Here is a 26,837-nt window from a genome sequence, read left to right on the forward strand (position 1 = left end):
AGCCACATCCCCAGCCCTATTTTGTATTTTATTTAGAGACAGGGTCTCACTGAGTTGCTTAGCGCCTCACTGTTGCTGACGCTGGCTTTGAACTTGGAATCCTCCTGCCTCAGCCTCCTGAGCTGCTGGGATTACACTGGCGCCTGAGCTTCCTGCCAGGAGTCACCTTCCCAGAAGCAGGAGCCCACCTTGGCTCTGCCCCGGCCCACTTCCCCCAGGGCCAACTTCTCTAGATCTTCTACAGTAACAGCATGACCTCCGGGCCTGTCTCTGCCCCCACCTCTTCTTTACCCTGCTAGGAAAACCTGTTGTTTTGAAACCCAAAGCTGGCCTTACCAGGCTCTCTGTCCACCTATAAAGTCTCTGGCTGGCCCTGCCTTCCTCCCTGGCCTTTTGTCCCCCCGTCTTCTTGTCTTCCCAACCAAGGTCCCAAATCTCTCACTGTGGGCAGAATTCATCTCTCCCTGGTGAACCAGGGCCCTTGCTGGGGATGTCTGCATCCCTGAGTTTCCTTTCTTGTGCCCCTAGGATGTCCCCTCTGCAGGATTCTTTCCCAACTAGAAAGAGTCCCTGCACACACACACCCCCCAGGTTCCTTAACATTCCCTACACACCTCCACCAGGTCACTCCCTCTAGTAATTTATGAGTCTTTCTTCCAATAAACCGTAGGCAAAGACAGGTCTCCTGTCACCTCCCGGATCCACTATGGTACCTACCCACGTCACCAGAGCCCTAGTACATGCCACAGTCCAGAGCTTGCAGTGGGGGGAGCCAGACCCACTGCCTCACGTGGCTGGAGGGCCCCAGCCCCCTGGAACAGCCCAGCAGAGCAGCCCAGCCACGAGGATGGGGGAAGCCCAGGGGCTGCAGCCATAGGGGCAGGTGTGAGGACTCAATGTGAGTGACTGGACGGTGGCCAGGGCAGCCCGGATGACAGGAAGCTGCATTAGGAGAGATCTGCTTGTGGCTGCCCCTCCGGATGAGGGCAGCGGGGACATAAAGCCCCACCTGTCAGGCCCTCCGCAAAAACCCTCCACCTGCTGTCCTGGGCCTGGCCCTGTGCCTGCCACTGGCAGCTGCCTTCCCCTCCCTCCCTTCCTCAGTGGCCTTGGGTCTACTCCCCAGGACAGCTGCACCAACCAACAGGTGGGCAGAGTTCACCATGACCCCCTGCTCCGGCTCCCCACAGAAACCTTCAGATTGCAGGAGTCTCCCCGGAGCAGCCACAGAGAGTGGCCCAGTGGCACCTGGACATCCCTAACTTGGAAGGCAAGCAGGGGAACAGAGTTGTGCGCTGCCCAGCTGCCCATGGCTTTCTTCAAGGCCCCTTTTGTCCTCTCGAGGTCCCTGGCACGGCTCCACACTGGGGCCATGCTCAGGAACCCTGCCCTCCCTCGCAGGGCCTTCTGCAGCCTGCAGGCAACTCTGGTAGCCAGACGGGAAAGGAAGGGCGCGGGGGCCTAGGGACAGCCACAGACTTGAGCTTCCGGACTTCTCATTACAAGGGCAACACCGACCCACCCAGAGCGTGGTGCACACAGCCTACATGCACACACGTAAACACACACACAGAAACACACACGCAGACAGAGTCAAGTGCAAGCTCTGCCCATGCCTTGGCACTCAGGGCACCTCCATGGGGGACTGTTGGGGACCACGTCAGCTCCACAAGACCAGGAGAAGAGAGGGTGGACACAGGCACGCGGGTGTGCCAGGCCTGACTGTGGGTGGGTAAGTCAGCTGAGGTCACGCCAGTGTAAGGGGGGGGAGGGCACCATCCTCTATCATGAGCCTGTGCAAAGACCCGCGTCCGGGCTCCAGGTATGCAGCCTGGTAGATTATATTTGACCTTGAATGTGCCCTCGGAGGGGCTCCTGGCACTCATGTCCTGGATCCCTGGAACAAAACAGTACGAGCTTGAGAACAGCCTCCCCGAGTCCAGCACTTCCCAGCAGGCTCAGCGGCCGGATGCCCCCAGCCCGACGGGCACAACCTGGGCTTAAGTCACCTGGCAGGAAAGCAAAGGGCCAGCGGAGCTGTGGCCATTGCCTGCTGCTGGTCTCTCCCTCCTACCCATGAAGTCCAGGCACACCTGTCCCAGCCGAGCTAGGCGGGGTGAGCAGGGGGGACAGTATATTCTTGGTTATTTTCTATTTTACTATATAATATTTTATATTATAATGCATAACATTTTGATCCATTTCCTTCCTTTTCCTGATTTCTTTTTACCTTTATTTGTCCCAGTAAATAAGACTTTTCCAAAAGAAGGAGGTTAAACTGTAGTCTCGATAAGATTTTTAACCTTGTCTCCCTTGAAAGATCAAGAACTTCACTTCACCCAGACGCTTCGTCAACCAGCCGTCCGGGGCTGTTGGCTGCTGCATCCTGAGCATGCGCGTCCGTCCAACCCGCGTGCTGCATCCTGAGCATGCCGGTCCATCCAACCCTCGAGCCAATGGGCGCTCCGAGGGTGGGTGCATCCGAAACTACCCCTCCTTCCTCCTGTGGTTGTTCACAACACTGGGGCGTCCACACCGTGACAAACGGCTTCGTGAGTAAGAGGGTTTGGGGTCTTTCAAGCTATTTTCTTAGGAGAAAGTCTTGGAAGTTGAAATGCTGAGTAATAATATTGTTAGGGATCCTGACCACAGTGGCCCAAATAGCTCTCCACACACTCACGCCTGTTGGTGCTAACATTACTACAAGTGCCTAGTCTGTGCATCTTGATGTTTTATTTTTAAATATGATCTGATATTGATTTGTATTTTTTACTTGCTCATTTTTCTTGTGATTATGAATTCTTGTCGTCTTTTGTGAGTTACTGATCAACGTCCAGTTTTCTACTGAAATCTGTATCTTTTTCGATGTTGGTGTAAGTTCTTTGTATACTAAAATTTTTATCACTTTTTAAGACATATTACCTCCTTAGTATCTGATTTTAGCCACTTACTATTTTTAAATTATCTAATAAGAATTATCAAAATAATATAGGAATATAGTTTAAAAACCAAGTAGTGACATTATCAAGCAAGTGAAAATCTACAGAATGGAAAAATTATTTGTGAATCATGAGTCTAGTATCCAGAATATAAAAAGAACTCTAGCAAATCAACAACAATAAAAGCAATTCAATTTAAACATATGTAAAGGTCTTAAATAGACATTTCTCTGAAAAAGGTAAGCCAGTGGACAAGGAGCATACTCGAAGATGCTCAGTATCATAAGCTCCCAGGAAAATGCAAATCACAATGAGACACTGCTTCACACCTGCTCTGACTGCTAGCATTCTAAAATAGCAAAAATAACAGGTGATGGCAGGGGTATAGAGAAACTGGAACCCCTGCACACATCTGGTGAGAATGTGCGACGGAATAGCTACAGGAGAAAACAGTTGGGTAATTCCTTGGAGCGTTAGACCAAGCATCACCATGCTATCCCCCAATTCCACTGCTAAGTGTGTGCCCAAAGAACTGAGAACAGTTATCCAAATTGATATTTGTACAGGAATGCTCATGGTCACACTGTTCACAATAGCCACAAAGCAGAAATGACCAAAGGCCCACCAACTGATGAATGAATGAGCAAAGGTTGTCTTACTCCTGCAGCGACGATGGAATATTATTCAGCTGTGAAAAAATGATGAAGTTCTGACACATACTATGATATGGACAAACCCTGAAAACACCATGCCCAGGGAAAGAATCACAACCCAGAAGGGTGCTATTGTGTAACTTGGTTTATAGAAACTTCCAGAGTGGGCAAATCCACAGCAACAGCGGTTGCCATAAAGTAGGGAGAGGGGGAAACAGAAGTTGGTGGGGGGTGTGACTGCTTAGTGGGCATGTGGCTTCCTTTGGACGGATTAAAATGTTTTAGAGCCAAACAGAAGTGACGATTGCATGACACTGTGAAGGTATTCAATGCCATTGAATTGTACCCTTTAAAAGAGTTAATGATTCATTTTATGGTGCACAGATTTTACCTCCATTAATTAAAAAGAAGTTGTTTCAAGGATGGTTTCTAGTAGCAACCTGCACTCTCCACCCTGCACCCCACCTGCCCCATCCTCCACGCCCCCCACCCCACCCCACACTCTTGCTTTCTACCACTTTTCCTTCTACCCAGAAGCAGTAAACTCAGTGTTTCCAATTAACAGACCGAGGCTGCTGTTTCTTCACTAATTTTAATGTCACCTGATGGGCTCCTATTATGAGGGATAAGACACGATTCTCTTGGCTCCTCGCCATCTCTCCTTCCCTATCTTTGCGACGGTCACACAAATATTCTAGTAAATGACCCGTGTTGGACGGTGACTGTGCCAATGCCACTCAACCCAGAGCCAAGTGGAAAACTGGGGGGACATCTGCGTCCTTGTTCCATTTTGTTTTGTTTTTGTTTTTCTTGGAGTCAAGACCTCCTTTGTTATTCTATCTGCACAGTGTCCTTTGTGCGCACACATTCTTTTTCCAAGCCCTCTATTGTGCAAGATGCCCTGTGGGATGCCTTGTTCCTGGGAGGCACCCCCTGGGTGCCCTCTGCCACTCTCCCTGGATCCCCTCTTCCTCCTCCGGCTGAAGGGCCTGGATGCATCCCACATCCTCTGGCCATACCTTTGTTCACACTTGACTTGCTGCTGATCAGACAGGAAACCACAGATTGAAAATCACTTCCCCAAGTTGCTAGAGACACGTGGTACTCAGTGCTTCAATTTGAATGTGTCATCCCCCCCACCTCAAATCTCACATTGGAAACTTAATCCCAAAATGTGAATGGTATTTGGTGATGGGACCTGTGGGAAGTATTTGGGTCATTAAGGGTCTGCCCTCGTGAATGGTTCCATTGGTGCATTAATGGATTGACGGGACATCAAGAGAGAGCATGTTCTCTCGGGTGCACCTGCTCCGTCTTGCCATGGTGCGGTCTGCTATGTCATAATCCAGCAGGAAGCCCCTCACCAGAGGCCTCACAGAGGCAGGTCCCATGCTCTTGGACTACCCAGCCTCCAGACCCGTGGGCCAAAATAAACATCTATTCTTCTTTTGAAGTCACCCAGTCTCACCTATTTTGTTATAGCAATAGAAAATGAATGGAGACACCCCACCCTCACTATTGCTCCTGATGATTTCAGAACCAGCCAATTCTTGTCCCTTCTCTGACATTTGTTTCTCCTCTCTGGAAGCCTGTAGAATTCTCTCATTATCCCTGGAATTTGAAAATTTCACAATGCCGTGCCTGGGTATGTCTTTTGTCATTTTTTTGCTGGACATTTGTAGTCTGCAGCTTCTCCTGGGAGATTTTCTTACATATAACTTCTTTTCTTTCTGTACCTCTGTCGCCTGTTTCCTCTTTCTCGACTCCAAACATTTTCATATTGAACTTTCTGGACTGACTCTCTGTTTCCTGTATCTGGTCTCTGAACTTCCCAATTCCTTGTCTGATTTTTTGTTTGGCTTTTTGCTTTTCCTTCTTCCTGGGATTTCCTTGACTTGATCTTCCCTAAATTCTGGGGAGATTCTGAGTTCTTTCCATGACCATCTATTTTGCTGTATGATGGCTACTCTCTCTTTTTTTTTTTTTTTTTAAGAGAGAGTGAGAGAGGAGAGAGAGAGAGAGAGAGAGAGAGAGATAATTTTTTTAATATTTATTTTTTAGTTCTCGGCGGACACAACATCCTTGTTGGTATGTGGTGCTGAGGATCGAACCTGGGCTGCACGCATACCAGGCATACCAGGCCAGCGCGCTACCGCTACCGCTTGAGCCACATCCCCAGCCCAATGGCTACTCTCTTGAGATGCAGAGATCAATCGCTATTTTAAGCTTCTGCTGTTTTCTTCTGAACTTGCAAGTCTTTGTTTCTTACAGACTGTTTTTCCTGATTGTTTATTTTAGTTCTTTTGTTCCTACAGATTCTGGCCAGGGAGCCTTCCCTGGCGGGTCAGCTGATCCCTGGTTAGCTGTTTATATTAGCAGTGAGGCTCTTAAAAGTTAATTGGAAATTCCACACGTGCAAGGGGAGGGGGGAGCTCATGCACCAGGAGCTCTGTTTGAGGGACAGCAGGGGGGGCCAGTCCTCCCAGGGGGGGAGTCCTCCTAAATGTCAGGCTGTGTGTGGGGTGGGGGTGGGGGGTTCCTGGCACCTTGGGTTTCTCAGAGAAGCTTCTACTGACCTGCCCGCCTGGGAGGTGGATTGGGGTGACTTGAACTGGCTCAGCTGCATGGAGGGAAGGTTCCAGATTTCCAGTTAATCCCCTTGCTGCTGCAGGGCACCTGCTGCGTGCAATCCTCTGCCATGTGGCGTCTGGGTCAGCAGCTCCTGGGGTCTTCTCCAGGCCTCTCCACACCTGCAGGTAAATGCCTGCAGCTGGAATTCAGCAGGGCGGGGGAGGGTTCCAGGGTCCCCTCCACCTGACAGAGCCCAGGCAGGACACCTCCAACTCACTCCTCCAGGGACACCCTTGGTGCTCTACCACTGAGCCACATCTCCAGCCCTTTTTATCTTTTGAGACAGGGTCTCCCTAAGGGGCCCAGGTTGGCTTGAATTTGTGATCCTCCTACTTCAGCCTCCTGAGTGACTGGGATCACAAGAGTGTGTCACCGAGACCAGCTCCTTCTGGGTCCTTATTGTTCATATTTCGTTACCATTATGTGTGTGGCAAATCCTGGGAAATGACGGTGTGGAGCCAGTCTGACACTTGAACTGCAGTCCTGTCCTGTGCTTTGACAGATGAAGCCTGATACAAACTGAATAAATGTCCCCCTCCAAAAAGACAGACTGAAGCCCTAATCCCCAGTTCCTCAGGTGACTTTCTTTACAAGTAGGTCACACAGACAGATGTGACATTAGATGAGGTCATACTGGGGGGTGGCCCTGGATCCAACATGGCGGGGATTCAGACGTGTGGAAGGTAAGGGTCTGGGCTATTTATTATTCTCTCTCCTGATCTGTTTATTTTTAAGCCATTAATGAGGTCACTGTTTAAATCATTAAAAATGTGTCTGGATACTGAGTGGGGCAAGTTTCCTCTCCCTATGATCTGTTTCAAATTTTTAAAAATTAGTATCACTCTTCCAGAGAAATTTTAGAACCAAAGTTCTAAATGGGGAAAGCCTGTCTGGGGGCTGAATCGCCTGCCACGTCTGTGACAGTGAAGCTTGTCCTCTCCATCACACACAGTTTTGCATTCACAGTCCTCATGGTCACAACAAGAACCAGAGAGGCAGGGGCTCCCTGACGCCAGGCCAGCCCCGAGCCCTTCTCTAAACATTATCTCACTAAATTCTGACCACCAGGAGAAGGCGCCTGTCAGGCCCCTCAGGCACCAAGAGACTGAGGCACAGAGGTCAGCACTCAGCCCTCATCACTGAGGAAGAACTGGCTTCCTGGCCCAGGCAGTGTTACTCTGAGGCCAGAAACCTTATCTAAAATCTGTGTCTTTACTATTCACCTGCAAAAAGGAATGCTGCGGCCTGTTATGAGCTGACGTCAAGACACAACCAAGATGCCTGGCCAAGTGGAAAAGATGCTAAACCATGACTGTATCTACGGGGGGAAATTCCAGCAGATGCTTCTCTGCGTGCACGTGAAAATCAAATACTAAATGGACACAAGAGGCAGTAACTGGGTGGTTTTCTCTCATAGAATTGAGCAGAAGGGAGGCAGTGGGGGAGCAGGGAGGGAAGGGAGTGGACTTTTTTTTTTTGTACTGGGGATTGAACCCAAGGGCACTGTACCCCTGAGCTACATCCTGGCCCTTTTCACATTCTTTTTAAGACAGGGTCTTGCTAAGATGCTGAGGCTGGCCTCAAACTTGCAAACCTCCTGCCTCAGCCTCCTAAATTGCTGGAATTACAGGTGTGTGCCACTGCACCTGGCTTTGCTTTTCTTTTCTTGCTTTTTTTTAGAGCCACATGAATGGTTCTGGAAAATTAAATACAAGGCCGGGAGCGTGGCTCAGTGTCAGAGCTCAAGCCTAGCACAGGGAGGCCCTGACATCCACCCCAGCACTGTGGAAATAATTACATACATTTATACATATATACATATAAAATTTTAAACTTAAAATAAAACACTCAGCCGATGCTCAGTAGCTGTCATGGAGCATGTGTGCATGCTGCTGGGGATGAAAGGGGCCGCGGGTGCCAGCTCTGAGGCCCAGGCCCTGCGGTCAGGTGGTCCTGCGGTCAGGTGGTCCTGCGGGGCAGCCCTGCTCTCTGTTGCACCTCGGGCCGACCGTCCCGCATGGGCAAATGTAGTCTGGATGTCCAGACGCGTCCCTCCCGGGCACTGTTATCCCTTCTCCTGAAGGTGCTCATGGCCTCTGGGACTCTCCCCTGCACTCTCTCGGGTCTTACTGGACGGTGCAGGGTCTGGGCTAGTTCCCTAAGTGAGCAAGGGCGGGTCTGGGAAGTCAGTGGGGCGCAGGGGACCGTGGCAAGGGACACAGGGAGTTCTCCATATAAAGACACAAAGTTCTAGTTTTTCAAAACCATGAATCGGGCCAAAGAAAACAAGCCCATGAAGGAATTCAGGCCCTGGAAGGCCCGGCCGCAACCTCCACAGTGGAGGCCCGGCGGCTCTGCTCCCCCCTCACACCCCTGGTGGCCTTCCTGGCTCCTCCTCTGGTCTGCCCCTTGGCTGAGGGACCAGGGCTGACAGCCACCGTGCAGCCCGCCCTCCTGGGCTCTCTGCGTCCTTTTGGCATCGTCTTCTGCTGCTGGGCTAGCAAGGCGCACTGTAGTGGCCAGCAGGCCCATCCACTCCTGAGGGTCTAGAACAACTTGAACCTGAGTCTGATTCACCCTGGCTCCTGGCTCCTGCCGCTGCAGGCCGGGAAGAGGCACAGGAGAAGCCCAGGAGTGACACCTGTGCACTGCTCCAGGGCGGAGGCCGAGCCCACTCCAGTGAGGAAGCCAGAGTCTGCCCTTCGGCAGAGCTGGGGACTGGACACAGGGACCTGACCAGTGAGCCACCCCACCAGCTCTTCTCATTTGTTTATTTTGAAACAGGGTCTCCCTAAGTTGCTGAGGCTAGCCTCGAACTTGCCATCTTCCTGCCTCAGCCTCCAGGGTCCATGGGACTATGGCCGTGCACCTCTGTGCCCAGCAAAATAAGAGACTCTGAAGGGGCCCACGGAGCCCCCACTCTGGCACTGGTGACGGGAGGAAGGCAGATGGTGAGAAACCCCACCCACCCCCCAAAATAAAGAGCATGACCCCAGCAGGTGGTGGATGCTATGAAGACAGTACAGGGACAGAGGGGAGGGCAGAGGGACTCCTTTGGGAGTCACAGGAAACCTCCTTAAAGAGGCTGAGCAAGCAGCAGACTCAAAGGTTCTAGAATGAGAATGAGAGGCAGGAAGGCCAAGGAGGCCAAGGCATGGACTGAGCAAGAGGAGGCTGGCGAGGCTGGGGCGGCGTCCTCAGCACTCACCCAACGAAGGGCATTTCATTCTACGCTAGCGGGAAGCCACCAGAGGGTCAGGCAGGACGGTGAAATGACCTGATCTGTTTCTTTTTAAAGGTCTCTTTGGCTGCTTTGCAGAGGAGCAGTAGGAAGCTCGGGCTTCTGGAGGAGACAGAAACATTTAAAACAGCATCAACACACAGGTGAGCCGGAGGCATGTCCAGGCACCAGAAGGCCACCACAGCAATAGGACATGAAGACACAAGCCCCAGGATAAGCAGACTGGACACGGCCATGAGGAACCTCGGCCAGCAACCGTGTGTGCGACTCAGACAGGAACGGAGCTCCTGGCCAAAGCCACCTGGCCCAGGCCTCTGGTGGGGAGTCTGGAGAGAAGCGAGGGCCTCTCCAGGCCTCGTGTGCACGGGTGGGCCGGGTCCCCACCACCGCACAGCACAGAAGCCCTGCCCTGGAGAACCACTGACACTGGACCTAGAACCAGTGAGCTCAGCAGGACTCCACAGAGACAAGTACTAAATGGTCCTAAGAGACACAGTTCAGGGCACCTACAGGGTCCCAAGGACCCCAAGGCATACAATCTTCACCAAGATGACCCATAGCCCAAAATGACAAAAGGTAGAGGGGAAAAAATCATATGCTGTGCAAAGAGCAAATTCAACAGAGTGAAGTTATATTCCAGGAATAAGAAATCATGGTCTCCTGTAAGAAACATCTGAAAAATGATACTTTTTAAACCAGGTGTGATAGCGCACACCTGTAATTCCAGTGACTTGAGAGGATGAGGCAGGAGAATCACAAGTTCAAGGCCAGACTCAGCAACTTAGGGAGACCCTGTCTAGAAGTAAAAAATAAAAAGGGCTGAGGATGTGGCTCATTGGCACAGTGCCTCTGAGTTCAATCCCCAGTAACAAAAAGCAACAAATAAACTAATAATACTTTATTGCTTACATTAAAGATAAAGGAACACAACCCACAAAATAAAACAAAGGCATTATAGAAAAAGAGTAAGTGGGTTTTAAAAGAAACAGTGTAGAAATTCCAGAAATCAAAGAGTAGAATCAGAAATACCTAAAGAGAGAATCAGTGAATAGGAAGACTGACTCTAAGGAAATCGACTAGAAGAAAAACAGAGAAAGAAAAAGAGACAGAAAAGAGAAATTAAAATAGAAAGGAGAATGAGAAGTTCCAAAACATACTTAATAGGAGTTCCAAAGGAAGAATAAGGGGAAAATCAGAAGCAATAATTGAAGAGACAAAGAAGGAAAAATTTCCAGAATCGGAGTAAAAGCTAAACCAAGTTCCCAGATTAATGAATTTAAAAACTCGATGCCCACAGTATACCACATTAAAAGACTCTTAGAAGCTATAGAAGAGGAAAGGTCACTGTTCAACAACTAGGCTAATTAAATGCCCAAGGACATGGAGTAACAGCACCAGAATGTGGGAGCCACAGCAGAGGGAGCCGCAGCAGCCACACCTATTTCATCTGCTACCTGCATCTGGTATCCCCGCAGCCCAGGCAGCAGGAGGCAAGTGCCCAGGCTACGGCCCTGGGAAGGCTCTCACCATGGTACCCACAAGCGCCTGGCACCATCCCACAGCTGTGTCCACGGCCAACGCTTGCAACTGAGACAACGAAAAGGAAAGTCCATTTTGCTGAACAGGTACTAAGGAGTAACACCTTCCGGTCAGCAAACAGTCACTGAATGTGACCTTAAAAAAATGGGATCATTGCCCAAAAAAGGGCAAAGGAAAGGACAGCAGAAGAATGAGCCAAAGAGGGTCATCAGGCAAGGACTGAAGCAACCCAGGAGCAGAAACGGTCTTCAGATGAGAACATTCCAGGATCAAATGCAGCAGGAAATCAGTCTCCAGCAGACAAGTCTCCCAGCAGGCTCAGGAGGTGGTCGCCCTCCTGCAATGCTCAGAAGCCACTTAATGAACTATATTCTGGAAATGCAAATTGTACTCCCTGTTTTTAATACATCTTTAAATAAAAACAAATGGCTTTTTTCTTTCTTTTTCTTTTCCAATTTTTTTAATAATATTTATTTTTTTAGTTTTCGGCGGACACGACATCTTTGTTGGTATGTGGTGCTGAGGATTAAACCCGGGCAGCACGCTCGCCTGGCGTGCTCGCCTGGCACTACTGCTTGAGCCACATCCCCAGCCCTTCTTTTCCAATTTTTAAAGTTGTGGTAAAACACATATAGTATAAAATTTAGCACCATAGCCATTCTTAAGTATACAGTTTGGTGATTACATGCATTCATGTTACCATACAACTATCAATACCATCCATTTCCAGAAGCTTTTTCATTTGGTAAAACTGAAACTCTATCCTATGACACTCCCCATTTCCCCTCCTCCCAGTCCATGAGAACCACCTGTCTCCTGTCTGTCTCTGTGCCTGACTACCCTTGAGTACTTCATATATGTTGTATCATACAGTATTGGTCTGTTTATGACTGGCTTGTTTCACTTAGCATAATGTCCTCAAGGATGATCCATGTTGTAGCAAGCAATACAAATCCCTTCCTTTTAAAAGCTCCATGATGTTCCATTGTGTATACAAACACTGAATCACATTTTGCTTCTCTGGTCCCATGGATGGATATTTGGGTGGCTTCCGTGTTTTAGCTGATGTGAATACCACTGGCGTGACAGAATATCTCCCAGACACTCCACCTTGAATTCTTATGAGCACACAACCAGAAAAACTGCTGAATCACGTGGTAATTCCATTGTAACGTTTTGAGAGACCACCACACCATTTTTCACAACAGACACTCCATTTTATTTTCCCACCAGCATGGCAAACGACTTCCAATCTCTCTCCACATCTTCTCAAATACTTATTTTTTGTTTAGTGTTTTAAATAGAAGCAATCCTAATGGTTATAAAGTCGTGTCTCATTGTGGATTTGATTTACACTGCACTAAGTAGTCATTCTGAGCATCCTTCATGCGCTTACTGACCATCGGTACATCTTCTTGGAGAAATATCTCCTGAAGTACTTTACTCATTTTGAACAGGGTCGTTGTTGAGTTTTAAGAGTTTGCTATGCATTCTGGATATAAATCCTGTATCAGATTCTTGAGTTACAAATATTTTCTCCCTCTTTGTGTTGTGTTTTGACTCTGGATCACATCTTTTGATGCATAAAATCTTTAGTTTTCAAAAACTCCAATTTGTCCATTCTTATTTGTTGTTGTTGCCTGTACCTTTGGTGTTATTTTCAAGTAATCACTGCCAAATCCAATGTCAGGAAGCTTTTGTCCTGTTTTCTTCTGAGTTTTATATTTTTAGGTCCTACATTGAGGTTATAGATTGATTTTGAGTAATCATAATAAATAAATCTAACTTCATTCTTTTGCATATATCCAGTTTTCCCAGAATTATTTGTTGACAAATTTGGGCTTTTCCCATTGAATGGTCTTGGCATTTGATCCCATATATAAGGGTCTGTTTTATTCTATTTTCTTGCTCTGTCTGTCTGTCTGTCTGTATGGCAGTATCATGCTTTTTTGATTACTGCAGCTCTGTAGAAAATTTTGAAATTGGGAGTCCCCAGCTTTGTTCTATTCTGTTTTCTTTCTTTCCTTCCTTCCTTCCTTCCTTTTTTTCTTTCTTTTTTTCCCCCAGTATTGTTCTAGCTACTGAGGGTCCCTTGGGATTTCAAAGGAATTTTAGGATGGGCTTTTCTATTTCTGAGATTTTGACAGCAATTGCATTAATTGTATAGAGCTCTTTGGTTAGTAATGACACCTTGATAACAGCAAGCCTTCCAACTCATGAACGTAAGATGTGTTTCCACTTATTTATGTCTGTATTTCTTTCTAAATTACTTTAAAAAAAATATATATATATATATTTAGTTTTTAGGTGGACACAATATCTTTATTTTTTATGTGGTATTGAACCCAGTGCCTCACGCATGCCAGGCAGGCGCGCTACCACTTGAGCCACATCCCCAGCCCTCAAAATTACTTTGTAATTAGCACTGTACAAGCCTTTCACCTTCTTGTTTAACTTAATTTTTAAGTAGTTTACTAGTTTGGGGTGCTATTAGAAGTATAATTATTTTCTTAACTTCCTTCTCAAATTGTTCATTTCAAATAGAAATGCAACTGATTTTTATATGTTGACTTTGTATCTTGCAACTTTGCTGAATTTGTGTACTGGTTCCAACAGGATTTTTTTTTTTTTTTGGTGGAATCTTTAGAATCATGTCATAAGTTCATATCTTTAGTGAACAGAGATAATTTCACTTCTTCCTTTCCAATTCTGATGCCTTACATTTATTTTCTTGCCCAACTGCTCTGGCCAGGACTTTCAGTAGTATGTTAAACAGAGCTGGCAGAGGTGGGCAACACAAACAAGACAGATGAGCAGTTTAAAATGTTTGGCTAGGATGCTGTCATGTATCATGTTAGAGAATATTTTTTTCCCCTTTTTTTCTGGTAATGCCCTTTAAGTCAGTGGAATTCATTTTGCAGAATCACCGAGCTTCACCCCCAGCCTTTTTTTATTTTTTAATTTTGAGACAGTGTCTCATTAACTTGCCCAGGTTGACCTTGAACTTGCAATCCTCCTGCCTCAGCCTCCCAAGTAGCTGGGATTACAGGTGTGCGCCACCACACCTGGCTAGGTCTAAGGAATTCTAGGGGACTGTTATATTTCTATCCAATAAAACCTCCCTAAATCAAATATCCCACCAATTTCCAGTTTTGCTGAAATTAAATAACCAGTACACGATTTTACTCCTCCTCCTCCTTCTGTTTTTTAGTCTCTGTGTCTTCTACATGGTCTCTTGTCTTCCTATCAGAATTGTACATCCATGGCAATATCCTGCTAGGAAAGGTCTGGAATTTCCCCAAAATAGTTAATGTTTGGATGTAATGGGGCACATCCTGCACTATCAGCTGACTCCTCATAGAGACTAACAAGCTGGCAACATTTTCAACATCTGAGCTCTGATGTCCTCTGAGGGTTTGCACTCCTCCAAATGTTAAGTTAGAATATCACTCAAGCGATTCTTTGGCAAAGTATCTCAATTAGGCTTTTTAATACTAGGTTAGTTATTCATAGTTATTCATAACGTTTCTATACAGATCACAAAAAAACGTAGTTATAAAATCTTAATTATCACAGAGGGAAGAAAAAGAGGGTGAGATGTTGATACTGTCACACCCAAAGGCTAAGAGCTTCCTACCCTGAGCTTCTCTAAGAAAGAGATACTTGGTTTCTCTCTCCCCAAAGAGATACAAGTTCAGCCCCAAAGGAAGTTCAGAAGAATTCCTACCAAAGAGAGAGAGAGAATCCTACTTACAGAAGGGACATTTGAGATATAAAAACATCATCACCCCAAAGGTTTTACAGTGGCCACCCCATGAGCCCAAGACAGAGCCCAGGGGAGGGAGCAGAGGATACCGTTGGGATGGGCCTGATCTGATCCCCGAGCAGACCTCTCCGAGACATGAACTGTTCCCCAGCCTCTGCATCTTCAGGAAAGACCCCAGGGCCCCAGCCCTTGTCATCTGCTGCTTCTCCACCAATGACAATGACCCCCTGGGCTGGGGGCTTTCTGAGGGTGGCTCCCCACCTGTCCCTGCTAGCCCTGGGGCTGGGGCACAGTCTGCAGGGCTTGGCAGGGAGGACGCTGCCCGGCATCAGTCTCCAGCACAGGAGGTATTTCTAAATAGAGACAAGAAGGGATTACCCAGAAAGGCCCGCCTGGCCACAGGGATCTAAACGCCAAGCCCAGGCTGCTGCGGCAGGCCCCATGAACATCTGGCATTTCCATAATTGAAACATTGATGCCAACCGTGACCCTGCTGCAGGGGCCCCAAGAAAACCTGGTGTAACTACTCTCTTCTTTACAGAAAAGAGAGAAAAAAGTTCCTTTCTCCCTCTCCCTGTTCAGACATAACATCACAGCAGAGCTCTTTAAATATCTATGCTGGGAGGCTATATTTAGCCACTGTTTGGCCCTCAAAATGAGCCTGATTTCCTGTGGCAAGAAGTTCTCAGCACCAGGAGGGAGGCCAGGAGGACTCTGCCCATAGACTAATGGCCCCAGAGCCAAGGGGTCCAAACAGCGTCCGAAAAGACCCAGCTGCTTTTCCTAAATGGGGGGCTGGCACCTACGACAGCGGGGGAGCGAGGAAAGGAGCGTTTCCCAAGTCACCCTGGAGAACAAGGAGACCCAACCATCAGCCAACGATCCTTGGGCAGAGGCAGGCGGCCACCCCCACACTCCTGGCTCACCCACTCGCTGACGAAGGTCTTCCATCAGTGGCTCCCCCTCCCATTCACGTTTCTCCTCCATCGCCGACTCATTCATTCATTCACTCTCAGCACATTTGTCTCCTCGGGCCGATGTTCTACAGGGGTTCGAGGTCAGAAGGTGGACGAGACCCACAACCATGGGACTGGGAGGCCACCACAGAAAGGGCCCTTGGAGGGGCACAAAGTGAGTGCCCTGGGGAACCAGGACACCTCTCCTGGAGGCATGGGGAGGCCCCAGGAGGGAAGGGACAAGAGGAACCAGCAATGGCTGCGGCTCTGAACCCTTGCTCCACCCCCCCGCTGAGCCCAGAAGTCAGTACAACATCCCAGACTACGAGGGGCTCTCGAGGGGCTCTCCACGGGGCGCCAGAGGATGATGGAGGAAAATGGAGCTGGGTTAAGATCACCTGGCTGCAGAGCCTCCTAGCCCACTGTGGCAGGTGGAGGTGACGGGAGTGTCTGCCAGGCTGCAGGCAAAGCCCCAGCTCCGTCCCTCCGTTTCTATCTCACCTAGGGCAGGTGGGGCAGCCCCCGTCAGAGCTGGGGAACTGACTCTCCCTCCCCAGAATGTGCCTGTCTGGTCTCTCAACCTGTGGGGATCTCTGGTGTCCCCAGAGATGAAAGGCCTCTTGGGGGCCAAGGAGTCACGCTGACTCCCCCCTAAGGGTCTGCAGGGAATTCTCCATCCTTTCTTTCTTTTGGGTTCGAGATAATTTTAGATCTTCAGAAGAACTGCAAAAATAGCACAGAGTTCCCGCATGCCCTTCACCCAGCTCCCCCTTCCGTGGTACCTCAGGTCTTAGTCACCACAGACAAGGCCGAAAGACTAAGAAAGCCATCGTGGTGTCCCACTATTAGCTCTGCTACAGAGCGAATCTGCATCTCGCCGTGTTCCCATGTTCCCACGTTGCCGCACCAGGACGCAGCCCAGCTGCTTGGCCCCCTCCGGCCTGTTCCTTCACCCTTCCTGTGCTTTCATGACCTTGACCCTTTCCCTGAAGGGCAGTGGTCAGGTATTTTGTGCAACACCCCTCAATGTGGGTTTGTCTGACTTTTTCTCATGACACAGCTGAAGTTTTGCACTATGGCAAGAAAACCACAGAGGCCATGAACTTGGCTGAGGCCATCGCACCTGGGGCCATTCATTTTAACACAGCACCATCTTGGGTCTCGGTGGATGGAGGGGATGACCCTATGAGACATGTTATCTCCATTATACAAGTGGGAAAACCAAGGCAAACAGGTTAAGGCTCTGCCCAAGGCTGTGGTAGTGGCATGGTCACGACTTGAACTCGGTTCTGTCCTTGGGGCTTTCTCCTGCGTGCTCAGCTCCCACCTCCACTCTTCCTAGTTCAGTCCTCGTGGCCTTGATTGAACAGGGATGGCTGGACTCAGAGGGGCCATCTCTCTGATCATCCCCAGCCCAACGAGCAGTCAGGACAATGGCCAGTGCTAATCAAGCACCGACTATGTGCCTGCAGCAGTGTTTCCTCTTGTATACATAAGGGGCCTCATTCAACTCCTTCCAAAACACAACGGAGTAGAAACCACCAGAACGAATGTCTCATCTCAAATTCTGGGGACCAGGCTGTGTTGAGAAGTGAGACCCTGGAGGTCTGGGCAAGGCCCTTGAATGGAGGAGAGTAATGTCCTTGCAGTGTGGTGCGTGCACACTAAGATTGGGACGCCATCAAGACCAAGCAGAGTCCAGACAGCCACAGGTCTGGCTCCTAATGAACTTTTGGTTTTCAGGGCTTTGGGTATTTCAGCATTTCGGAGGATGGAATGTGCATCATACTGTTTGTACATGAAGACACTGAGGCTAGAGGGACCCCTAGGCAGTCACTGATCAGTCCTGACCCAACCCTGAGGCCAAGGCAGAACAATGGCCAGGAATCTTCTCCAGGCCTTTAAGACTCTTATTACTAGGTTTTTATTTTTGATTTTTCCCACAACAAAAGCCATTCTAAATATCTTCAAATGGCACTCAGAATAAATGGAAATTAATTTTCAAAACTCTCAGGCTCTGGGCTGCTCCTGGGACAGGGCACAAAGGGATGACCTTGTCCTCACCCTCAACCCTATGGTATAGTTATTGTCTCTCTAGGGATTTAGAGGAATTTTTTTTCTCTTCCCACAGAAACATGATTAATGCCCTCAGATCAGTTCTGTCTCTAACTAGGCTCCCAAAAGCGGTCTGAGAGGGTCAGAGAGGGCCAAGTCCTCCAGGTCACAGGACACCCTAGACAGCTCAGACGCTCCATCATGTCACTGTTAAATCATCTCTGGATTGAGCTGGGCACAGTGGCACACACCTGTAATCCAGCAGCTCTGGAGGCTGAGGCAGGAGGATCGTGAGTTCAAAGCCAGTCTCAGCAACTCAGTGAAGCCCTAAGCAACTCAGTGAGACCCTGTCTCTAAATAAAATAGAAAAAAGGGCCGGGATGGGGCTCAGTGGTTAAGTGCCTCTAGGTTCAAAAAACAAGCCTGTAGGACTATCTGAGTATGATTATATACATGTTTGACTTTCATGAAAATAAAACATAAAACAAAAAATCAAGACCTTGCAATTAGGAACAGACACAGCTGGGGCTCGACCCCCAGACTTCTGACTTGGAGCCAACGTCCTCATCCCCTGCACCTTGCTTCTGCCTCCCCTGTAGCAGACTCGGTGGCTCCTCTGCACTCTGCATCCTTCCAGTCTTCACCTCTGAGCCACGAGGCCCTTCCTGAGGCCACTGATCCAGAAACACACAGATCCCCACCAGCATGCAGTCTCCCAAGGCCCTGTATGAGGAGGTCACTCGTGGGCCCTGGGAGCTCCGGTAATCCCCCGGGGTCCTGGTGCCACCAGCTGACACAGCGCACCTGCACACTCGGGGCGTCCAGTGCACACCTGTCTCCATGACCTTTAACTCAGGCCTAACCAGGGAGCAAGTAAACCAGGAATCCAGACCCATGCGTGCACACAGCCCACATCTGTGCACATACTGCGTGCCAAAGACTACTCTAGCCCCCAAACGTAGGAGCCAGGAGCACTGGAGGAAGAGCAGCAATAGGCTGGTGGCTCTGAGCACCCTAGAGGAGGCATCCAGCCCAGCGCTCTGCCTGCTCCGTGCCATTTAATCCTGTCAACACTCAGGAGACGGACATTCTGGTCCCTGTGCTGCAGTCAGGGGAGCTCTCCTAAACCGAGCTGAACTCACTCATGCCCACCCCATCCATCAGCCAGTCCGCCTGGGACCCGCAGCAAGGGCACCATCTGGATCCAAAGCCAGGCTCAGGCTCCACCCTCAGGGCCTCGATCCAAGTCTGGGTCTCTCCGACCAGGCTCTGAGGTGAGGTGCAACCTCTGGGCGGGTTGTTTTCCTTTTCTGACACACGATTTCCTTTAGGAAATGAGACCACACCTCAGATAACACCGGGCTGGGGAGGCAAGCCGATGAATCTGAGCTGGTGGAAGACAATGGGGGGCTCTAGCAAACCACTGTCCATGCGCTGGCCGCAGCTCACCCTCAGGTTTGGTTTTAAAATGTAAGGAGGGGGCTAGGGACACAGCTCAGGGTGCAGCGCTGGCCTGGCACACACAAGGCCCTGGGGATGGAACCAGGGAAGGGAAAAGAAAATGCCCACTGAGGTTTGTGTGGCCAAGGTGAAAGGGGCTCACAGAGGAGGTTCAGCCAACAGAACCTAGTGTCCAGAGCTGGGAACCAGGAGAGCAGAGCTGAGTGACAAGGGCCAGGAGTTGTGGAAAGGCAGTGGACACGGGCCGGGTCCCTTAGTGCTGCCCATGTTCCTACAGATGGCTACTCCAGCACGAGAACTCCCTGAGCTTTCGGGGCAATCTCATCCAACGCCTCGGGTCCCAGGCAGAAGACCTTCACAGGGTGGGGCCATGGGGGACAGAGAGCGCAGAGCTGGCTTAGGATGTGCGCGTTTCCCCAGACACCCACGTGTTAAAGGCCTGTCCTCAGCTTGGTGCTTCTGGAAGGTGGTGGAAACTATAAGAGGTGGGGTCTAGGATGAGGTCTTTATGTCGCTGGGAATGAGCCCTCAAAGGGGGATTATGGGACCCCAGTCTCTTCCTCTTTCTCTTTTTCACTTCCTGGCTACCAGGTGAGTGGCTTTGCTTCCCAGGTGCTCCCACCATGATGTACTGTACAGTCACAGGCCCAAAGCAACAGGGACAACCAACCAGAGGCTGAAACCTCTGTGAGCCAAAATCAACTTTTTCTCTTCTTACATTGCTCCTATCTCCAGTGTTTGTTACAGTAACAGAAAGCTGACCCACATACAGCATGGAGGAGCAAGGCTTCCTAAATCTTAATCCAGTGCTCTGGGAGCGCCCTGTGGCCCTGCAGCTAATCCCAGGAATACTGGGAAGCCCCAGACCCCCACCCAGGAGGCCAGGCCTGAGGACAGCCCTCACACACCCCACCTCGGCTTCCTGCCTTCCAGCCCGCTCCTCCCCCGGCATGGCTGTCGTCATTAGAGTTTTCCCACCTGCTTTTTCAACAGCACAGCACTTGATCAAAAAAAAGATTTTTTTTTAAGGTTAAGTAGATTATATCTGTGATCCTCAAACTTGGAATTATACCAAAGAATTCCCTGGCCCAAGAGGAAAAATGTCTTGAACAGGCTGCTGAGCTGCCCTTCCAGGCTAAAACGTCTTTGAACCAGTGCCAGGGACGGAAAGCCAGTCCTGATCTGCAGCCACCGCACACAGATGAAATAGCAGGATCCCTTCCAGGCTGAGGGTGGCCCGTGGGCGCGGCCAGGCCTGGCGTCCTTTAGCCTCTCACCTGGAGCGCGGGGGCACCTGTCACCCTGGATTCCTTTTCTGCCACTGTTACAACAGTGTGAAACCAGCTCTGCAGCCGGAAACAATGCCATCGGTCCCACGGTCCTGGGGTGCAGGCCACCAGGGTCTCAGTGGGCAAAGGTCAAGGGGCAGCAAAGCCATCTTCCTCACGAGACGCCCGGGAATAACCCACATCCCAAGTCGGCCGTGGGGGCCTTGTTCCCTGCAGCCCTCGGCCTGAGGTCCCTGTCTGCTGGCTGCCTCCCGGCCATCGGCCACCCCCACCACTCGAGGCCTCTCTCTGGTCCTTGCACCTGGGTCCTGCATCTCAGAGGCAGCGATGGCGGTGAATCATTTCCAGGCTATACGAGTAAGGTGCATGTGAAACATATGAAATTCGTGTTTAGACTTGGGTCCCAACTCCAAAAAAATCTCACATGTATATGCAAATATTCTGCCATCTGAAAGAGTCCGCGTGCTTAGAGTTTCTGTCGTGCTCGAGTGCTCTGCCTTCAAAGGCCCTTGTATTGAGCCTGGGCCCACCTGGGTGAGCCAAGGTCCTCTCCTTGACTCCATCCAGTGTCCCTTCTGCCACATGACATAACATTCACAGGTCACAGTACTGGGGTGTGGATATGCTAGAAGTGGAATGTTATTCTACTTAACACCCCATTTCACACTTCTAGGCCACAGAGGGACCCCTGCCAGCCCCCTGTGGCACACACCCAGGGAGCAGTGCCCAGGGCCACCGGTTCCGAGGGCAGCGAGCCCACATACAAAAGCGGCCTCAAAAGATCCCTCCTGCTGAGTTCTCCACATGACAGGCACTTGCCTTCACCCTACAGTGCCACTGAGAATTCTGTGCCAGCTGGACATGGAGGAGGCCAAATGTGCCCACCTAAGGCCAGGCACCTGCCTTAGAGTGGACACTGGGCCTCTCGCATTTTGTTATAGCAACGATCTGATGCAATCAGGCCCCTACCGGGCAAGATGAGCTCACTCAATAAACGTTTGCAAAGGCCACAGTCCTGTGTGGGACAGAGACCCGGACAAACACAGACCACAAAGCCACTGTCACAGTAGCTTGGGCAGCCCTCCTCTGAAATGCTACAAAAGCCAAAGTGCTCCAGGATCTGAAACTTGCTGAGCATGAAGTGACCCCACAGTGGGAGATTCTACCCTGACCCATGTGACACCACAGATAGAATACAGGGGCAATAAAACATTCCACAAAATTACCTGGGGGCTGTGTGTGGAGTGCACAGGAAACGGAAGTGAATCTCCTGTTCAGATTCGGGTGGCACCAGAGGTCCCTATGGACACGCAAACATTCCACCACCCAAAACACTCTGGCCCCAGGTACAGGTGGGACACTTATTCTGTAATCAGGTCAATCTGCCTATAGGCATGGGGGCGTTCCCAAGAGGAGGTAGACCTAAGGAAGGACTTACAGGGCGAAGAAGAGTCTGGCAGGTGGATGAAGAGGCATCACCTGGGAAGCCATAGAGGGAGGGGACAGCTGAGCTGGGCAAGCTCAGGGGCACAGCAGGCCCTGGGGAGAGCGTGGAGGACGAGACAGCAGGACTCAGTGGCCAGCCCACCTCAGGTAAGAGCAAGTGGGTGTCAAAAGACGCCTGGGAGGAGGTCAGCTCCAAGGACCAGGGAGGCTTCCCCAATTGACTCCCCAGAACGGAGCCTGAGGGGGAGGAGCAGGTGTACAGCGGCAAGAGGCTCAGGGGACAGGGGACAGGCACTGTCCTCAGGAACTGGGCACTGTTCTCAGGAACCATGATGGGTCTAGACTGCCCAGCAGGCTCGTCCTGGAATCACCAAGTCCCTCTCCAGCAGGGGTCGGGAAGCCCCTGAGGACACCCCAGCCTGGTGGAGAGCGGGGCTCAGGCAGGGGCTTCCCGGGGCTGCACCCGCCACACACTTTCAGATTCAGGGTTAGCTCGTTGGGGTCACAGACCTGGGACCCAAAGTGGCTGGTGCTCACTGAGGGCTTTATGCAAAGTACTTTATCTTTGTCCCACAACCCTTATCAAGTGTTGCTTGGGGCCGGATAGTGAGCTTCAAGACCCAAAGACCCACCGTGGTACCAAGGTGACAAAGACACATGCACACATGTGGGGGTTGCTGGGGGTGGCAGCCAGGTCCCCGCACACACCACGCACGCTGTCCTGCTGAGCTGCACCCCAGCACCCAACATGAGCCAAAAGCACAGAGGTGGAGTCCCTGAGCCACCTGTCACTCTGCTCAGGGAGCTCGAGCCGGGTGCCTAGTTCTGAAGTAGGAAAAGCATGGCGCCCACTGGGACGTGCCCGGGGAAAGCCACACAGAAGGCCCTGCTCCCAGGACGGCAGGCAGGGGTGGCGCGCAGCAGGTCACACACAGCAGGTCACACACAGCCGCCTCCACGTCAACCACAATCCTGTGGGGGGGGCCAGGGACACCACCATCCAGAGACCCCAAAGAACCCCTGTTCCTGGCGACACCCCAGCTCCCGGCCGCTCCCTGTAGCCCTTCTGGCGCCAACATTTGCCTCGGGAGGTGGACCTTTGGGACCTCGCCCTCCCCGGGGCACTTTCCACCTGGATGGAACAGATGTCCCAGTCCTGGCCGCGGGGCACTTCCGCTAGGTGCTGTGGCATCACACTACGGAGGGAGGAAGGAGGGCAGCCACGGGACACACAGGGGAGCCAAGGCCACACGCTGAGGGGGGGGCTAATGACAGGTCTCGGCTTGGCTGCAAGTCACAGCAGCTCCGAGCACAGAAACCAAAGCTCCCCGTCCAGGGCGGGCGCGCAGCCAACAGGAGGCTGTATCTGAAAGAGCCCTCAAAGGAGGTTTGGGAAGATAAGAGGCAGGTTCCTAGACACTGGCTCCGACGCCCTGGGAGGAGCTCTCTCGGTGATCTCTCTCTCGCTTTCTCTCTTTTTTTTTTTTTTTTTTTGTATAGGGCACTGGACCCAGGGGCACTTCACCACTGAGCCACATCCCCAACCCTTAGTAGCATTATTTTTTAATTCTGAGACAAGGTCTCACTACACTGCTTAGGGCCTTGCTAAGTTGCTGAGGCTGGCCTCGAATGTGTATTGTAATCCTCCTGCCTCAGCCTCCCAAGTCACTGGAATTACAGGAGTATGCCAGGCACTTCTTCTGTTCTTAACTTTTGAAAGTATAATATAAATATTATAATATGCACAAGGACTGGGGATGTAGCTCAGTTGGTAGAGTACTTGCCTCCCATGCACAAGGAAGGCCCTGGGTTCAATCCCCAGCACTAAAATATATATATACATACACACACACACACACACACACACACAAAAATGGTACAGTGAATTATCACAAACTCCTGCCAGGCTAATAGCCTGCAGACTGGGTCCAAATGCTCCACCCCCCACCTCACCCTACCCCCGTCACTAACCTGTCCTGAACCCAAGAATGATTTAATGGACTTTCATGGTAATGGCTTCCTTTTTTCTTTATAGTCTTACTATCTAAGCAACCACTTGTGAATACTGGCTTTGTTTTGCCTGTTTTTTTGAACCTGACTTACAGGGAAGCATACAGAAGGTATCCTTTTGTGTCTGCCTTTTCTTCACTCAACGTATGTTTCTAAGGTTCATCCATCCTGTTGAATACAACCAGAGTTTATTCATTTTCATGAGTGCATAGTACTCCAATGACCAGTTATGTCACAATTTATGTATCCATCTATTGTGGATGGACTTTGGGGTTGTTTCCAGGTTAGGACTATTACAAATGATTACAAATATTCTTCTAAGTATCTTCCGGTGCATGGACAACACTTCCATTAAGTATGTACGTAGCAGTGTCCCTGCTGAATCGAGTGTGTCTCTTCAATTTGAGGACAATGTTAGCTCTACTCCTCGGCACGGGCACCCATTTCCGGCCCCATCAGCAAGGACGTGAGGATTCTCATGCTCTGCATCCTTGCAAATGCTTGATGCTCTCTGGTTTTCGTGGTTTTATTGTTTTTTGGGCTTTTCCCCACTTTTGTTTCAGCCATCCTGATGGGCATGTCACCGTGACCTCAATACACACTTTCCTGATTACTAAGGAAGCTGCACACCTTTTGCATGCTCCTGGCCATCTGTCCTCTTTCATGAAGTATCTCCTGCAAAAATCATTTTATTTCCTCATTAGGTTGTGTTATGTTTTTATATAGCCCTTTTTTTTTTTTTCTTTTTTGAGACTATCTCACTACATTGCCCAGGCTAGTCATCAACTTCTAGGCTCAAGAAATCGTCCTGCATCAGCCTCCTGAGTAGCTGGGACTACAGGCATGTACCCCTGTGCCCAAGTGAATACAGATCCTTTGATGGGCTTATGTGTTACAAAAATTTTCCTCTGGGAGGGATCTTAAATGTCCAAGTAAGTCCATTGAAAAAGACTTAGAAACAAAACCATTTCTAAGTTACCAGCCACAGATCAGGCTTCGGCTTTAAAGGGAAAAGCAGAACATCTGGGATCAGACACCACAGGTTTAAACATCAGTTCTGCCCCTTCCTGAGTGCACTTAGGCAAGTCACTTAACCTCTCTGAGCCTCAGTGTCCATATCTGAAAGCAGACACAATTGTGGATTGCCCAGTTGTCTGTGGCTTCAAAGAGCTTATGTGTAAACATGCTCTCGGACCACAAACAGGAGTAGCGGTTGTTAAGTCAGAAGCAAAACTGGCTGCTGCCCGTGCAGACGGGCTGTCTCTCGGGCTGTCTCCTGGCGGCCTCCGCAGAGGCTGCAGCAGCAATCTTTCTAATCCAAGAAATACGCCCTTCTCTGGTTTGCAGTCTGAGCCACAGCCACCTTCAGAGCCGGTCCCTCTGCCCTCACCAACGTCAGACGGGGCTGCCCAGGGCCAGGAACGGGCTCCTCCCTGCCTGCCCAGGCAGGAAAACAGGAAGCAGCCTCCACCCTGCGGGAGGTGGAGTGGGCCCCTCTCCAGGCCACCAGGCTCCTCAATGCAGCAGCAGGCTGGCCACTGGCTCACTGCATGCGCACAGCTGCGCCCCGCCACACCCAGGCCGCTCCACACCAGGTCCTGGGGCTGCAGTAAGGGGCGCCCACTTGGTCCTGGCAGCACCTGGCAGGCAGGCCAGGCGAGGAAGGCCCCCTGCCCAACCCGGGCAGGGCATCTGCTCTCCAGGGCCACACTCACAGTCCCCGTCCCCTCCCAAGGTGCTTCTGAGAGTCCCACAGCCCTGTCATCCGTTCCCCATGCTGGATGCTCTTCTTGAGGGAGCGATGAGAGCTCAGGGGAGACACACGTCCCTGTCACAGTGTGGAAGCCAGCTCAGGGGAGTTTATGAGCTAAAACATGTGAGAGCTGGAAAGACCTTCGGAATCTTGCCCAACCTCTCATTGCAACCAGAAACCCGGCAGCACACTCAGACGGCCTCGCTCTCCGGGGTGCACTAGGACCCCAGCCTCGGGAGCTCCGATCCTAAGTGCTCAGGACCAGGACAGACTCTGATTTTGAATCTGGAGGAGGAAGTGGCTTAGTTTTTGTGAATCTGGGGGCGGGTAACTTGGAATAGCTGCATGTACATATGAATTATGTGGGGGATGGAACTCTGGCTGAACACGAAATTCAGTCATGTTTCATGCAGGCCTCTACACGTGGCCTGAAGGCAGCTTCGCACCATAGTTTTGATCATTTGGGGCATGAAAAAGGTCTCATGCTGTGGAACTTTCCACTCATAGCATCCTATTGGTACCTAAAAAGTCTGGGATTTTGGAGTACTTCAGACCAGATTTAGGGATGCTTGGCCTGAGGACCCCCACCGCCTGCTACCATCAGCCACATCCAGGGGCCCAGGACAAGAGGCCAGTCCATCTCCCTCCCTGGCAGGACCTTCTAGCTCAGACAGGGCCGTCATCAGATGGAAGCCCTGGCAGCAAACCCACGTTTCGGGATACTCAGGAGGTGCCCCACTTAGCGGAATGGCACTTTGTCTTCTTCTAGATGCCAGAGGCAGACAGTCTCCTGCATGGCCCCAGCCTAGCTCACGGGCTTCCGGGGCACAGGGCGGTCACTTGATAGTGCCATCATTGGCAACACCAAAGGAGACAGGGAGAATCTCAAACCGTGCAAAGGAAAAGCGGAAGTCCTGTGACAGCTAGTGACCCCGCCTTCGTTTGGGTTTTGTTTGGTTTTGGTTTTTCCCTTCTTTGTTTCAAGATGAGGTCTCACTATGTTGCCAGGTGGACCCTGAATCCCTGGGCTCTATCGATCCTCCTGCCTTAGCTTCCTGAGGGCCAGGAGCACAGGTGTGCGCCCCGCCCCCAGCTTCT

General features: G+C 50.5%; 1 protein-coding gene across 4 annotated transcripts in view; it reads right to left on the reverse strand.

Moving 5' to 3' along the window:
• HIP1 (huntingtin interacting protein 1) overlaps positions 1 to 26,837 on the reverse strand; it is a 134,065-nt gene that overhangs the window by 101,226 nt on the left and 6,002 nt on the right. For 2 of the 4 annotated variants that reach the window (XM_081297375.1, XM_081297374.1), the window contains exon 2: positions 6,169 to 6,342. The exons of the other annotated variants lie outside the window; for them this stretch is intronic. In XM_081297375.1, the coding sequence (XP_081153501.1) occupies positions 6,169 to 6,342 (174 nt within the window). The remainder of the gene's footprint in view (positions 1 to 6,168; positions 6,343 to 26,837) is intronic. 4 annotated transcript variants of the gene reach the window in all.

Source organism: Spermophilus citellus (genome assembly GCF_964194105.1).
Source record: "Spermophilus citellus genome assembly, chromosome: 6".
In the NCBI taxonomy this organism is placed as follows: domain Eukaryota; kingdom Metazoa; phylum Chordata; class Mammalia; order Rodentia; family Sciuridae; genus Spermophilus; species Spermophilus citellus.